The sequence below is a fragment of the Anguilla anguilla genome, chromosome 7 (assembly GCF_013347855.1).
Source record: "Anguilla anguilla isolate fAngAng1 chromosome 7, fAngAng1.pri, whole genome shotgun sequence".
In the NCBI taxonomy this organism is placed as follows: domain Eukaryota; kingdom Metazoa; phylum Chordata; class Actinopteri; order Anguilliformes; family Anguillidae; genus Anguilla; species Anguilla anguilla.
The window spans coordinates 31,566,409-31,583,825 of NC_049207.1; the positions used below are offsets into that span (position 1 = coordinate 31,566,409).

The following is a 17,417-nucleotide window of genomic DNA, read 5'->3' on the forward strand; positions in this document are numbered from 1 at the left end:
TTGAGGTTCCTTTACTGTTAGGATAATGCATGCAGAGGGAGCTGCCTTCTAAGGCAGCAGACACCGAGGCAGCTGACTTCGTATTGGGACACAGCCAATATTTTGTTATAGGCCTAAATATTTGTATTTTTAAAGGCATACTGTGCAGAATTTTTTATCTGAAAATATTATTAAATCACTATGCTAAGGCATGTCTGTGATGCACTGGCATTCTCAGTCTTTACACACTTTAGCCCAATTTGTGCGCCTTTTACCTGTATTTGCCAGTATTTGTTATTCTATACACTCTTTTCCGTGTGGGGAGGGGTGGGCGTGGCTACAGAGCTGTTTTGTGTTTGCTGCGATGGCAAATGCTAAGGAGCCAAGGTTACTGTTGTGAAGTCCGATTCATTAAAATTATTCAGTATGTTTGTGTCAGTTTATCTAAATTAATTGTACTTTCGAGTCATTGAGTTGTTCAATTTATTTTCCCAAACTGCAGGGTGCTTCCTACGTGATTCTTTGGTTTGGTTCTGCTGTGTTAAAAAATTTTTTTAAAATAAATCACTTCTGCCGAACATAGGGGAGAGCAGAGAAATAACTAATGGCTTTCGTGTTTGGCTTAATCCTGAAAATATAACTAGAGAAAGATTAATCATTTTTAATACAAACAATCTTGGCTATGATTACATTACAATGAAATTCGATGTCACGTATATATTTTTATATAAATTTTTATTTGAATTATTCTCATTCTTTTTACATAAATAAAAACATTTGCTGTGAAGTCCTACATGTCATTTAATGACCTCAAGGAGTACATCAAGGCAACATCACGGTCCTGCAGATTCCTTCTGTACAACATCAGAAGGATTCGGCCATACCTGACGACACACTCCACCCAGCTGCTCGTCCAGGCTACGGTGACCTCTCGCCTTGATTACTGCAACTCTCTCCTTGCAAGCCTGCCAGCTTGTGCCATACAGCCACTACAGATGATTCAGAATGCCGCTGCCCGACTCATCTAAAACCTTCCCAAATTCTCCCACGTCACTCTACCGGTCTACCGGTCGCTGCCAGGATCCAGTTCAAAGCCCTGACCCTTGCCTATAATGCAGCCAACAGGACAGCCCCCATCTACTTGCAGGACATGATTCGATCCTATGTCCCTGCTTGACCACTCCGCTCTGTGGCAGCAGGGCGCCTTGTAACCCCTCCCACCCGACCAAAGGGATCACAGAGCTTCTCCACCCTAGCTCCCCAGTGGTGGAACAAACTCCCCGTCCCTCTCCGAACCTCCCCCTCACTACCCATCTTCCGCCGTGGCCTGAAGACTCATCTCTTCAGACTATACCTAGACTAACCACCACCACGCTGTATATCTCACTCTAAATCTCCCCCCCCCCCTTTTTCATGACACTTGTTACATGTTGCCCCATGCCCAGCACCTTTTTTGGAAATTTGTATTTGTCCTAATACTGTAGCTTATTCTTCTGCTTAGTTAGGTTTGGAGAGGTTAGGTCTGAATAGTGTTTACTGTGTGAACTAAACTGTGTTCTTGGCTAGAAATAGCTGTACAAAATAAGTATGGTATCTTACTGAACCTGTGTTTAGTAGTTGTCTATGACCATGAAATGCACTTTTTGTATGTCGCTTTGGATAAAAGCGTCTGCCAAATAAATGTAATGTAATGTAATGTAATTGTTTATTATGAATTACAAATAAGACTAATTTAATTGTTACGATTTGTTCGTATTGCATAATTAAGGGCAACGCCATTTCTCAGCACAAGTAAAATAACAGAATTCTATACAGATACATTGGGTTTTGGACAAAGAAATGGTCCATGTGCTAATTTTTTTTTTTTTTACCAAATGTGGCAAGTGTGCCCTAATAACACTGTTTAAAAAGTTCAAATTATCATCAACGTTGCCATTAACGTCATTATAAACATCCCAGTGACACAATTTTCAAAAACCTAAACACATCTTTCCCATTTGTGTTTGTGTTGCTGCTGCTCGCAGCAGCCATTAGTAGGCCTACACTCCTCAAGTCGTTCTTTTTCAGTAAGCTTCTTTTCATACCCGTTAAATCTTTCGCTCGTTGCAGATCTGGTCCCTTCACATCTTCAACATTGCAGCTGCTTTCAGTTTAGGGACTATTGCTTCTGATCACATAGACGGTAGAGGCTCGTAGAGCACGCCCCACTCAAGTGGATCAATGCTGTTGTTGGATAATTGCTAGTACACAGCCCAATGGTGAAAACAGTTCAACAGGAGTAACTGTAGCTTCAGTGAATGGTAAGTTTGCAACCTACCGCGAGCTCATCCAAACTGGGATGGCAGGTATGCCATCCAGCCAAGTTACGCCTTGACAGGGCATGCCTCATACCTATACAGCACTGAGAGTTTGGCACTTTTCAGGGTTCCCCACAGAAATAACCACAACAGCCACAGACTCTCAGCCCTTAAAAAATTTCTGTACATGAACTAATCTTTACATGGAGATGAGTCAGTATGATTCACCAAAAAAATTTGTTTAAAAAAATTGAATCGTTCACAAATGACACACCACTAGCCAAGATACAAAGCGAAATACTGACAAAAGCTGACAGGGCTCGTTCAAAAACTAAAATCAACCTTAGAATGACTTCTCTTAGCATCAGCTGAAGTTTATATTCAGTCTGCACTTTTAGATCTGCAGCTGGTCCTTAATGCAGACAAAACTAAATGTCTAGTGATTTCAAGGGCTCATTTCCACTCCTTGAATGAATTGAAAATTATCACTGTTGATGGAAAGTGTATTGAAAGAGTTTCTTGCTATAAATACCTTGGAATCTGGCTTGATGTTTTAAATTGCATATCGATAAATTAATTAAGAAACTGAGAACAAAGTTGGGGTTCTATTTTAGGAATAAATCTTGTTTTAGTTACAAGATTAAGAGGAGACTCATCACAGCTACTTTTTTTAACCTGTTTTAGATTATGGAGACATACTTTATATGCTTGCTTCCTCTTCTGCTTTACATGCCTTGGATATGGTTTACCATAACGCTTTACGCTTCATTACAGGTGCAAAATTCTTAACCCATCATTGTCTCCTATATGAATGGTCTGGGTTAACTTCTTTACATCTGCGCAAATTGATCCTCTGGTACATATTCATCTACAAAACAATAATTAGTCTACTCCCTTCCTACCTCAGCTGTCTGCTAATTAGAAATTCACATAGTTATCACCTCCGTTCTAGGGACGTGATGCTCTTTAAAGAGCCTCGTCCCACTACTGAATTTGGTAAGATGGCTTTCAGATATTTTGCACCTTATAGTTGGAACAATCTGCAAAAGAATTTTAAACTTGACAAATTAATTTCAATCGTGGACTTTAAACATGAAATTCATGACTCTGTGACTGAAGTATGCTCCTGCTTTTAACCTCTTCTCTACTTTTAATTATTGTTACACCTCTGTCTCATTCCCCATTAGGGCTGCAACTATCGACTATTTTGATAGTCAAAAAATCTATCGATTATTGAAACGAATAATCGATTATTCGGATTATGAATCGCACAATTACTCAATGACTCTTATTTAGCTATCAGCTATTTAGCTTGAGGTTGTTTTAGGCATGTGCTAACTAACAATAAAGACAATACTTCATTCAAAAATGTCTTTTAATGAACTTTCCTGCTGATACAAAAGATAAATAAAAATTCCAATATCCATTTTTTCTGTCAAAATTTAAAACCAAGAATAAACAATGTAGCAGCAATAAAAATTAACAAACCTACAGCAGTTTTCCCTTAATCAAATAAATCAAACAATCCATCCAAATTTAAAAGAAATAAACACAAGGGCGAGGATAGAAAAGTGCATTCTGTGCTTTGTGCATTCTGTGGTCTACACTTTGTTGCAACTACATTAGGCTACATGTCAATCAGTTTTGTATTGAAATGGAGGAAAGTCAGCATCTCCACATGGTCTCGTGAGAGGCTTGCTCTCTTTTGAGAGCAGATATTCCCCGCTGCAGAGAAGATGCACTCTGACAGGGTGGATGTTGCAGGAATGCATGGAAAAGATCTTGCCAGCTTTGTGGTGGAAAAGCGTGGAAAAACGCCCCTCATTTTCCCTCCACCATCTGTGAGGGTCTTCCTTTTTGGATATTGCTGTCACATTTGGAATGTGAACAGGATCGTTGTGAATAATAGGTTATTATTTGCTACTCTGTATGTTCAACGCCATTAACAATTCATTGATCAAGAGAAAATGTATTTCAAAATAGAAAACATTACAGCTCATAACGTGAAGTAACATGGCTTTTAACATTAGCTAGCTAGCTAGCTAACTAGAGTGAGAGCACCTATTATCGACCACCCGATGGGGGGGACGTGTGTCGACCACCTTAACCGCTAGTGTATTTACTTCGTATTTATCAGAGAGAACTGGACATCGTTACCTATTAAAATGTAAGTCCTGTAAAAATACACATAATAAACTGTCTAAATGTAAAAAAAACTAACTTCATGCATATACATTTAGTTGTATTAATACAGCCTATTCACTATGTCAACTTTAAGACAAGCAATATGTTCGGAATTATCTCATCGCGACCCATTAAATCCAGTGGCGCAGGCGTTGCTTCAAATTTTCAAACTGCTTTCCTAATGGCTACTATTTTACATCCTGCGACTTGGGTTACAACATTGAATATGTACGGATTCTTAGATGTGCTGACAAGGACACTTATACAGTATGCTAGCAAATTTATGTCAAGTTCCATTCCTTTACATGGGGTGGTCGATACACGTCCCCTTAGCAACCAAAAGCTAGCACTGCACCACCTCTGACTTATTTGCTGGCACAGAAAAAAATTGCGAAAGTACTGAAAAAATAACCACTAGAGGATAACAAGGACATTTTTTCCTACATAACTAGGTACAGGTTGTTACCTATATTTCGCATATAGTTGCAAATCAGTTTACGTTTTCCTGTATGTCGAACAAAGGTGGTCAATAATAGGTGCTCTCACTCTAGCTAACTAACTTACCGAGATGAGTCTTCATCATCCAGAGAGCCAACGTGCCTCCTCTTCAGATGCTCCAGCATAACTGATGTGCTCCCATGCCAGGCACGGTCAGCTTTGCAAGTGTTGCAGTTCACAACCTTTTTGGCCGAGTTAAGAGTGAAATGCACCCACACTTTGGAGGTTTTTGGTCGTGAAGGTGTTGCCATTACGCTATTGTTCACTTCACTCCAGTAAGCGGTAATGCCTATATGTCTTGTCAGAGCATTCCGAGTCAGCGCGAAAAACACACGCGATGACGTCACCAAATAATCGACAATTAAATTCGTTGGCAACTAATTTGGTCATCGATATTAGTCGACTACGTCGATTATTTGTTGCACCCCTATTCCCCATTTGATGTTGGTACATTTTGTTAGGTGTAAGTCTTGTTGGGTGACTTTGTGCTTCATGTCAGGTCCCCCTTGCAAAAGAGATTTCAACCTCAATGGGGTTTTCCTGGTTAAATAATGGTTAAATAAATAAAAAATAAATAAAAAGTTCACCAAGTGGATGAAAAGCGACAAGGAGTTGGCCTGTTATCTGTTGGACCTATAAGTAATGTTACTTTTAGCTAGTTACTTTACACAGCTGGATGCGTGAGGTTGGCTTTTGCATCAAATTCTGTTCTTCTATCATGATGTCTTTCCCCCATATGAGAACTGCTGTTATTGTTCATAGTTGCAACTTAGCTAGCTTGGTAATTCACCTGCATTTATTTCAATTAGGCGAAATTATCACTATAATGTTACATGTAGCCAACTTCACTAACAAAGACAACAAAGTTGCTAAAAATTTTGAAAAAGCACTTTACAAGTATATTAGCTAGCTATGATAGACCTATGGCCTGCTAATGTTACTTATTCTATGCACGATTCCTTGTTTACATCCCAATTCTTACAAAATGTCCAGGGGGGTATCTCAGGAAGTAGGATTGCTAAGTTAGCAGGATAACTGAACAGAGTAAAATCCACAACAGTTGTTTTTACTTCAGTCCATGTTCCAGATTTGGGAGATTTCTGAGATTTACTCAGTGCAGTTATCCAGTCAACTCAGTAATCATGCTTTGTGAAACAGGGCAGAGAATAGCTAAATATCAACTGAGGAAAAACAAAAATAGCTGCACCGGCACACTACCATACAATGTTCCCATGCGCTAAGAGGTGCGCTCAGTGTAAAGATCGTCATAACTTCATAATTGAGTGTTACAGTTCGTAGTCCAAAAACACAGAAGTGAGTTCGTATTTTTGAGGAAAGGGTTCCTTTGTCAGATTTACAATGCTTTTTTCCTCCATAGGAATTTCATTTTCATTTTCATTTTTTCATTGAAAATAAGGCCTATGGTTAATGTAAATCTAAGAGAGTTTCACGTTTTGTTCTACGAGATAAATTACACCCATTAATATCTCAACTGTGAATTTCAACACCATTTTGTATTTTAGAAAAGTAAGTTGCTAACAAGTTATTGAAACCACAACAACGGTCGCAATCTGGCTGCCGCCACTGAAGTTTCCATACTAGCCCGCCTGTAGGCGACAACCGTTAGTTTCAATATAGTAATGTGTTATCAACTTACTTTTTAAAAGCACATAACAGATTCAGTTATTAGTTGGTGTAATTTATCTTGTAGAACAAAACGTGAAGCTTTCTTAGGATTACGTTAACCACAGACATTATGTTCTGCAAAAAACAAAATCCCTATGGGGAAAAAAAAGCATTGGAAATCTGCTGAGGGAACCTATGGTGGAAGAAACTTCCAAGTTGGCCAACAAAAAGACGTAATTTCTGTAACACTCTAATACTGTTACCATCTATGTGGAATCATTCATGTTGCTAAAAATGCTTTTGTTAATATCCCTGACCACCTCACCTTTTCACTCAACATTTTGCTTGTGTCCTCAACAGAGCTGTGGGTGAGGTTGAGGACTAAGGAGTGGGGTTTACAAACGCAGAGTCTACAAGGACCGCACAATTCTACATAGTATACCTTGAATCTGCATTTATTTATTCATCCCCCCCTTTTCTCTAGTGTAAATGGTTCTATTTTTCTTGGTAAAAATGTCTGTAAATGTGAATGTATTAAGCTGCTAGAAAAATGTCCCCATGGGGATAATGAAGTATTCAATCTATTTATCTATTGTGAGGCAGGCTCACGTGGTAAACAGACAGAACAAAACAACAGAGGTAAGTTTGGCTTACCGCCTTTTATTTGTCCAAAAGACCAAAACAATAAAAATCTTCAAAAAAAAAAAAAAAATACGAGCCAAACTGGCAAGCCAACCTTGAAAGAAAAAAGAAACCAAAACCACACCGGCACATGCACCCACCCACCACGTCATGCATTCGCCGGCTCCCAACACATCTGTTCTTGGCCTGGGAGCCAGGTCTCTTATAGAGGGTATGCACATGATGTCACAGTAGGTGGAAGTCACTGTGGTTACACCTACTGAGTGGCAGAAAGACTACTGAGTGATAGCATTAGAGTTCAGCTTGAATGCCGTGAAAACACAAAAAACACATCTAAAATGGGAAAGAGCTGTTGTGCGATTGACTGTACAAATAGATTCAACAAGAAATCGGAGCTGTCTTGTTTACAGACTGCCGAAAGCTAAAGAAAAGAGAAGCAAATGGATCGCTGCAATTCCCAGAAACAACTGGATTTTTGGGTAAAATCATACCTTAATAATTTATATGCTTGGCTAGCTAATACTAAGGTATGATTTTACCCAAAAATCCAACATACCTGACACAAAATAACAACCGCAAATCCACATTTCGGTGCCTGGATTCAAGTTGTTTCTGCGAATTGCAGCGATGCATTTGCTTCTCTTTTCTTTAGCTTTCGGCAGTCTGTAAAAAGATAGCTCCGATTTCTTGTTGAATGTCCATGGACCAGTTTTGCAGTTTATACTAAAGGCAGCCATGTGGCAGCATGTTTTGCCACTCAGTCGTGACTGAGGGGGCGTATTCTGGTGGGAAAGTGACGTCAATGCATATCCTCTATAGAACCCATAATTAGGCAATAGGCCACAGCTGATGTGATAAGTTGTGTAAGTCACTCTGGATAACAGTGTCTGCTAAATGCCTGTAATCTAATATAACAATGAATCACAGCTGCAACCGTACTTGTCTGTAGGGCCAGTGCTGCCCCCTGGTGGACAGCACCCCAATTCCCTTCATGGCACCATGCTATTTATGTAAAATATCAATTTCTTCAATCTGTATTTCAGTCATACATATAGATGAACTTGTACATTTTGTAAAATTAACTACTTGACAACCAAGCATAAATAAATCCTTTCTATTGTGTAAGTTTTCATCAGCCATTTAAAACATTCATTTAAATGATGTCTTCTTCCATGAGGAAATTTTTTTATGGTAGTCTGTAGTCTGGATGACCACATTCTCTTCAGATGGTAAGATGAAAAAACACAGGGCCAAGTTACATCAAATAATTCAGGAAACACTGGGTAGCACTGCTTTGGAATAGAACAGGTTTAATTTATGTGAGCTAAGTTAGCCAATGTTGTTTGTTGTAACTTGGCCTCATTTTGATAGAAGTACTTTCAATGGCAGGCCTAGATTTTGAAAGTTTTAATTAATAACTTATAGACAGTGCTTTGTTTGTGTGAGTCACTTGTCAGTTGTGTATGCTGAAAACATGTTTTTGTTGAGATGTAACAAACAGTACAAGAAGAAATGAGAAGTAATAGATAATTATGCAAATATAAATGTATGAGAGATATGCAATCGGCAGGAAGGAGGATAAAATGCAAAATCATCCAAGTTTGGGGCTTCATTGTATGGATGTGTGAAGTTGTTTGTGCATTCTTTCTGTTTACATGTGTTCAGAAGGTACAGATGTTAATGCTCTTAAGGGCTAGGGTTTGTGATCATTGTGGTTATTTCCGTAGGAAACCCTGAAAAGCACCAAACTCTCAATGCTGTATAGGCATGGGACATGCCCAACCAAGGCATAACTTGGTGGATGGCACACCTGCCATCCCAATTCAAAATAATTAGCAAATGGCAGAAAATCCATGTATATATTAATCAACATGTTAGGCCACCATTTACTATTGTCTGGTTGCCTTTGTTTACTGTAAACCTACTTCTTTAATAAAAATTACTAATGTATTATTTTACTTTCATGTTCATCTTCAACTAACTTCTAACTAACACATATACAATAAACAAGCTAAATTATTGGTTAAAGCCTCTTACTCCTTGTAATCTTTTATTCTGTTTCAGAGGGTAGGTGGTTAGCTATCATTTATTAAACACACGTGGGCGACATAGCTCAGGCGGTAAGAGCGGTTGTCTGGCAGTCGGAGGGTTGCTGGTTCGATCCCCCGCCCTGGGTGTGTCGAAGTGTCCCTGAGCAAGACACCTAACCCCTAATTGCTCTGGTGAATGAGAGGCATCAATTATAAAGCGCTTTGGATAAAAGCGCTATATAAATGCAGTCCATTTACACGCTAATTAATCCTGCTATGTTACAATCTAAATCAGGCATGGTATGTAGCCGTTTTGATAAGTAGCTAGACATTTATCCAGTAAGAAAAATGAGTCAGCTAGCTAGTTACCTTTGACTACTGTACATGACATAAGTGTTCCAAATAAATACAGAAACCATACTGTCCATTTGGGTAGCCAAAGTTAGATGAATGATTTCCCAGCTGGATAACTATATTTCATAATAGGATTTGGTCCTAAAATTCTATGGAGACACTGTGATGTTTGACTTAAAAGTGGTTTGGGTAGTGGAATATGCATTGAGGTGTTGCGCAGATCAAGCAGTGCCTGGTGCTCAAAAATTTCTATACACCCCTGAATATAGACAAACTTCCTGAAAATTGCAGTGCTCAAGCAAAAAACCAATAGCTGGGTGCTGAATGACAGTTAACATCATTAATTATTTTCCACAAAATCCTTCCTTTACAATATGACATTATTAATGAAACTTACGTATTCCGCATATTCTTCAAACTTTTTCTTTTTCAGAATTCCATTCGTGAGAAATTTCTGACTCTCAGCGTCATCTTCATCACAGAATTGACTGAAACAAGGCAACAAATTAAGTATCAATATTCACAGAAAAACATTTACAATGTCTGTGTTTATAGTTGTTAATGAGATTGTGAAAGAACTTGTATGAGTGACTGGGTATTTGTGAGACACTTTAGTCTGTATTCAATTGGCATTAGTCCATCTGACTTACTTGCTCAGTGTTACTTTTTCAATCCAAACACATTGTTTGTTTAATCATTATATTTCAGTAAACGTGTTTTTGAAGAAACAGATATCACTGTCACTTAATTATAAATCAAATATATGGATAAATGCTGTTTGAATCCAAGCCTTTATGCATGTTGAACAGAGTCAGGCACAATGGCTTTGCATTCTGTTACGAGGCCAAGGCTGGTGGAATAACACCCAGATCAACAAGCCATTCCCTGTTCTCACCTGTTGATTGTGGCCTTTTCTGAGTCGATGGGCTCAGTGAACTGTTCATCCAGGCTGTCAGTGCTGTCATCATCTGCCTGAGTGCTGACCCTCTGGAGCTCCATGTGATCCATTTCTATGTGTGTGTGTGTTTGTTGTGGGGACAATGGCTGGAATTTCTGACACCTTGTTCCTGTATTATTCCTCAGGGACAAAAGTTCTGTAAACAGAGAATAGTAAAGACTTACTATCTCATAGATTACCCTAGCTGGATAGCTGATGGTAGACACACTAAACAGGTGATTATAATGCCCTCTGGGATGCTCCACCAAAGGTGCCCAGCCTTGGGCATGTGGCTCTAAAAGACCCTATTGTCCATTCCCCCTTTACTCAAGCAGCACATTAGTTAATCACATAGAAGATAATACCTAGGGTCGACATATCTAGTTCACATTTGACATGCACTGCTGACATTAATACTGATTTACATTTGCTGAAGCAGTTTACTATCTTGTTACAGTACACAACGGCTTTGCCTAAAATATGTATTGAACTAGCAATATTCTGGTTCCTAGCCAGGCTCTGTAAGCAACATGCCATATTTCATGTTAGTTCATTTCTAATGTGAACATAACAAATATTCAGCTGCCATTTTTATTATTACTGCAGCTATCCTGGTGCATTTAACACTTCTTATAACTCTCTTTTCCTCTATCTTTAAAAGGACCGTAAGGACCCAATCTGGTATAATAACAAACTCAATGCATTTTATGTGAATTAAAGAAAATATTATGGATGCACTGATATGAACATTTCTGAACAATACTGATTATTTGGGGGAAACATCGGCCGATGCCAATACCGATTGTTTGGTGGTTCTGCTTCCATACGTTTTATGAATAATTTAAAATCTTGACATTCTAATAAACAGAGTTTAATTACACAACTTTAAAGTAATGCAAACATTTATTTTTTATGACATTTATTCACATTCATCCAACTTAAAATGCATTCTTCCAACTGAAGCGTATTCCTGAAATATCAGTGTTTCCCCTAGAATTTTTTTCAGGCCGGGTGGTACACACTGAAAAAACCCCTAAAGAGACATGGCACACAGGGTGGCATATTGATGAGGTCGAACGGTGCAGCAGGCAGTCTCCAATTTATATTTGCTTTCAAATTTCTGTTTGCTCTGTATATTCAAGACTTAAAATGATTATAAGGAAAGGACAAATTAATACACTGCACTCACTGCATAAAAATAACCAGTGTAACCTCTGCCACAATAAAGACTCCACAATTGCATGTAGAGCATATTTAACCATGTGACAAATGCACATTTGAGAGTTCAGTGGTGCAAAAACAATAGGCACTGGTCTGCAGAGATGTGGAAAAGTGATATGGTCAGATGAGTCATCCTTCACCATATTCTCACAAGTGGGGGAGTGCATGTGGCGTACACAAGTGGGTGAGTGCATGTGTGGTGTACACCAAGCCCAAATGCTTGACCCCTACAGTGAGGGGGTCCGCTGATCTGTTATGCTGTGGGGGGCATTTTCCTGGCATGGTTTGGGTCCACTGGTCCCCTTAGTGGGAAGGGTCACAGCAAATCAATACAAAGTTATTCTCAGGGATCACCTTTATCCTATGATGAAACATTTCTATCCTGATGGGGGTGGTCTCTCTTAACCCCTTAGCTCACAAGCCAAATCTTGCCAATCCTTGCCCATTTAGGGGGTACCCTATTTAAAGCTTTATAACTCCAGATGTGAACACCACAGAGACTTGAAAAATGGCTTAAATGAAGCAAGCCATTTGTACAATGTACAATACTAATGCTGATTAGTATATATTCATAATTTTGGAAGAAATAAAGTGCCACAAATGCAATTGTCTAGATCTAAAATCTAAAATGAATTTGCACTTTTTTAGTTTGCAATGAAATACTGAGAGATTGCATGTATACAGAAGGTTAAACTATACATGTGCTGGATCAAAAACTTCTTGATCACAAGTTCATAAAATCTAAAGGTGGATATGTAGAACTACTATAGAAGCAAAAACTAAGCAGTGTACCCAGCGTCTCCAAATCTATCCAAAATGTCTAAATTATGCATTGCTGTAAAGCACAACATATTCAGGTATTTCACTACAAATCAACTGTTTTGACTCAAGAAACTCACTGTTGCATCATTTTCAAGTGGGAATTACAAGCTTTCAGTCAGTACAGTGGTCTAAAATATCTAGGGGTACAGAAGCATATCCAAAATCTCTCCAAAATTGAATAAAATGCTTTTTTTCCATTATAGAGCATATAAATGAACCCCTTATGAAGGTTTAAGATGAAACATTGCAATCAGATTATAAAAATAATTCAAAAATATGTTTTGGCAATGTTCCAACTCTCACATCATCACTGTTGCATGCTTCACAAAAGCTATTACACTACTAACTAATGCTTACATTACAGTGTGAAATATCCACATAATATAACACCACTAACCTATTTAAAGACAATCAATTTCAAAAATAACGTATATAACCAAAATATTTTGAGCAGTAATACTTACATAGCAATGATGAAATCTTATGTATGTTCAGTAGATGGAGACAGAGACAGAAAATGATGTCAGCTAGGTCTATCAGCAAACATATGGCTTAGCTATGCCCAGAAGTCCTCAATAATAATAGTACTCCTCAAGAAATTGCGAAAAATCTTTGACCACGTTTCGTTAGGTGCAGCGTCTTTTACTGCTACCACAGAGTAAATGCGTAAGTGAATGCAATGATAAGAAAATTTTCGGATACGCTGACCTATAAAACGTTATTCCAAAAGCAAAATTAGATATGTTATACATCGTTAGAAAGCTTATACTCTCACCTACTGAATAAATGAGAATTGTCAATCAAGCCAGACTGTACAAAAAGGGCGACAACACCGTAAACAACAAGTGTGGTATTACGCACAGCTATTTTGCAAGGTACCCAGGCATCACAAATGTGCGTATATTTCCCAAACGGATTGTGCAAGACAATATATGGCCACTCAGTCTCAAAAGGGACATCTCTACGCGTAAAACCAACGGTAAGGAGCGTTTTTACTGCTGCATTGGCATATCTTAGGGCTATTGTCGGGTTTATCTTGTTGCTATGACGGAATATGATTTTTTAGTGGTGAAAGAATATTTTTTTATGAATGCCAAGATAGACAATATTGTCTATTATGTCATGGGTGGGGGGTGTAGTTGTAAATGAGACTGCAGGGACTGCAGTCTCATCTGAACAACCAGAGCGACAATGGTGGCGCTGCAAAACTCGGCGTATTCAGCATAGTTGTACGAATGAAACTAAAACAACTCGTTCGGTTTTTAACTCATACTTTGGTTGCAGTAGCACTGAATGCCTGAGTTCAGTAATCTCGGCACACTGGTGTGCCAACCACTAGGGGCTTTGTGCTAAGAGGTTAAAGGATGATAATTCGCCATCCACAGGGCACTGAATGGTTTGATAAGTACAAAAATGTTGTGAATCATATGCTATGGCCTTGGCAGTCACTACATCTCAACTAAATTGAATACTTATGGGAGATTTTGAACCGATGTGTTAGACAGCGCTCTCCACCACCATCATCAAAACACCAAATAAAGGAATATCTTTTGGAAGAATGGTGTTCCATATCCAGAGACTTGGAGAATCTATGCCAAGGAGCATTGAAGTTGTTCTGGCAGCTCGTGGTGGCCCCATTTAAAAAAGGACCAGGCATCTTCTATATGCGGTATCAGATACATTCTGTTCCAGTGCGCAGTAGTTTGATCAGCTAAATCACGGAGATATGCCTGATCTACGAAGTGTTTCATAGTGCGCCTGTAAATTATAATGGGGGGTTGTTTAACGGAAAGAGAAGTACAAATACAGCCTATGGCACAGTGGTCACTATGATGTTGTGAGAAAACAGCAGATTGATATTTAGTAGGGAAATTGGTAAGGATCACATCAAGTAATGTAGCAGAGTCAGGGGACTTGAAATTATACTGGTGGGAGAGGAGACTATTTGAAAGAGATTAAGGGCATCAAACTGTTGTAAAACCAAGTCTGGAGGATTAAGCATATCCCAATTCAAGTCTCCAAGAAGGACAAATTAATTGGAAATGTGGGGGGCCATGAGTTCACTTAATGCTGTAAGAGCGCAGGCAGGAGCAGCAGGAGGTCTATAATAGCCACCAACTGACAGGAAAAAATAATTAGAAAGTTCTATGCTCAAAAGAAGGAAATCAAATTGCTTTGCTATAGACACAATAACAGAGCATTGCAAATGATCTTTTACATAATTCCACCCCCTCTAGAGGATCGATCCTGACGGAAAATATTAAATCCATTAACGTGAACTTCAGTATTACTGACAGATTTTCTTAGCCACGTTTCAGATAAAACTAGTACATTGGGTTTTGACGTGTGCATCCATGCTTTCACCAAGTCAAGTTTCGGTAATAGGCTTTGAATGTTAACATGCAAAAAGCCCAGAGATTTACGGCTACAGAATTCATCAAATGATAAACCAGATAATGCATGATGAGGGGCGGGGTAATCCAAACCCGGACCCGAAGTAATATGTACATTCCCAGAGATCATCAGCATGAGAATAATTTGTTCACGACAGCGAACAGTTTGAATGTCATATACATGCGAAGGTCTAACACTATCGGCCTTTTTGGATGGCGACAGCTGTCGTGTCGATAAACTGATTCATAATCAAGCATGAGCATAGCGGCGTATAATAGAAAGCCTTCCAATACAACTGCCCCAGTTACAATGTTAAAGAAAAAGTTACAGCGTCTCTAGATGAGGGGAAGCAGTCCATTGTAATCCCGGGGACGTTTGTGTTTGATTCAATCTGTTTGTGTTTGATCCATTACAATAGCCAAATGCAGCAACACAGGTAACAAAGTGGTAATTCATGAATAGAAGTAACAGCCAATGAGGCAATGCTGATCTCAAATGAATTAATAAATATATTTATATATATAAGTTCCAAGACTCACCCGTGGCAGTAAAAGCTTACACGGCACCGAAAATCACTTTGGTGCATAAGACACCTTTGTCTGGTCTGATAAAAGGTTCAAAAAGGAACGCAATGAGTGCAGGAGACGCAATGTAAAATGAGTCCCGCATCAGGCATATCTGGAGGAAAACTTTGAGGTTCATAGCCACCGAATTCTGCCTCCGCCACGCAGGGTTACCTTATTCTGAGTTCCCTGTAGGACAGGTGTTGATAGCAGGGCCGAAACACCGGCACATCAATTTCAGGATACGGCAGCACAGGTAGCTGCCGCCCAGGACTGCATACAGTTCAATTGCGCACTGGGATCCCAGGGGGACAGATGATTATAGTACATCCGATCGCACGCACATCCAGTGCAGGCCGGGCAGGTGGTCGCTGCCCAGGTCAGCATACAGAGCTATCCTGCTCAATTTTCCCAGTGGGTTAGATGTTGATAGTAGGGCTAGATGGCAGGCCCGTCAAATTGCTGCGCGAAGACCACCCGCAAAAATGACGGCCTGAGAGCTGTCAGGTATGATTCAAGTCGTAAGGACAAAGTAGATATATTACTTTAAACTTGGTTAAAAAAGCAGTAAAAGTCGATTTTTAAAAACGGCAATAGAGAAGCCGACAGACCAGGTTTTCAACGTAATTAAAAAGGACAAGCTGCAAAAGTAAAGATTCACTCTGGGATTAACAAACAGACAGCAACTTCACACAGCTTCACACAGCTCTTGCATGCAGGCCATCTTGTTATGTAATAGCATTGTAATACTAGCTACTTATATATTCTGCTATTTACTGTTACATGTATTGGAATATATAACCATTGTTTTACAGGCAATGCAAAACCTGCATTTATTCTCAACCTGTGTTTGGTACATTGAGATTCAATTCTCTGAACACACATCTATATGGTTTTACATATAGCAAAGCGAAAGTGCTAAACAGTACATGTTCATCAGACTGTACAAATTCACACAATGCCGTAATCCACAACCGTTTCTTAAAGGGTTACGTCACATTTTTACATCCAGGTCCGCTCCGCATCACAAATCATGTCCTCAACTTGGCCCCCCCAAAATCTTGCTCTGCCTCCCAATCAAACCAGTCTACATCTGGCACTGCCTAAGGCTGTATGCGTGTACACATACTTCTCATAATCTACATTTATATGCATTACTGTTCTCACATTCTCATAACAAAATCTTTGCAAAAAGAAATCTCATAAAAAACACGTTTTCAACGTACAAAAATGCCAAGTTACTCTCACATACAAAGCACTGTCTATAACTCATTCATTCAAACTGGCTAAATCTAGTCCTGTCATTGAAAGTATTGATATCAAAATTCACACATCAAAGTGTCAAATACCTCAAATTGTCTCATGCAAGACATTTAAACTAATGTACAAAACTGCTGGTGAATACCTACAGAAAGCATATTCCTCCAGAAAACATATGTTTATACTTGGTTGTCAAGTTCATTTCACTAAATATACAAGTTCTTGTATATTTGCTGCTTACAATAAATACTGCATGTAAAATAAATACTGTACATACATACATACAATACTTCATTATCCCCATGGAGACATTTCCCTTGCAGCATGTAACATTCACACTTACAAACAGACATTTATACCAAGAAACATACAATCATTCACGCAACAGAAAGGTTGACCAGCTAAATACATACATACCAATACAAATTGGACATATTGATGCCTATTCAATCAATCTTGACTCTTAAAGGACGGAGTGTAGCACAGTGGGTAAGGAACTAGACTTGTAACCGAAAGGTCGCAGGTTCGATTCCCGGGTAGGACACTGCCGTTGTACCCTTGAGCAAGGTACTTAACCTGCATTGCTTCAGTATATATCCAGCTGCATAAA

General features: G+C 39.0%; 1 protein-coding gene across 5 annotated transcripts in view; it reads right to left on the reverse strand.

Annotated features, from left to right (window-relative positions):
• The window catches only part of slc38a4 (solute carrier family 38 member 4), a 130,778-nt gene that overhangs the window by 91,096 nt on the left and 22,265 nt on the right, over positions 1 to 17,417 (reverse strand). For all 5 annotated transcript variants that reach the window (XR_004766089.1, XM_035425416.1, XM_035425417.1 and 2 more), the window contains 2 exons: positions 10,506 to 10,704; positions 10,008 to 10,098 (listed from right to left, as the gene is read on the reverse strand). Coding sequence is in view for 4 of the 5 variants with exons in the window: in XM_035425414.1 (XP_035281305.1) it covers positions 10,008 to 10,098; positions 10,506 to 10,704 (290 nt within the window). In the remaining variant the exon portion in view is untranslated. The remainder of the gene's footprint in view (positions 1 to 10,007; positions 10,099 to 10,505; positions 10,705 to 17,417) is intronic.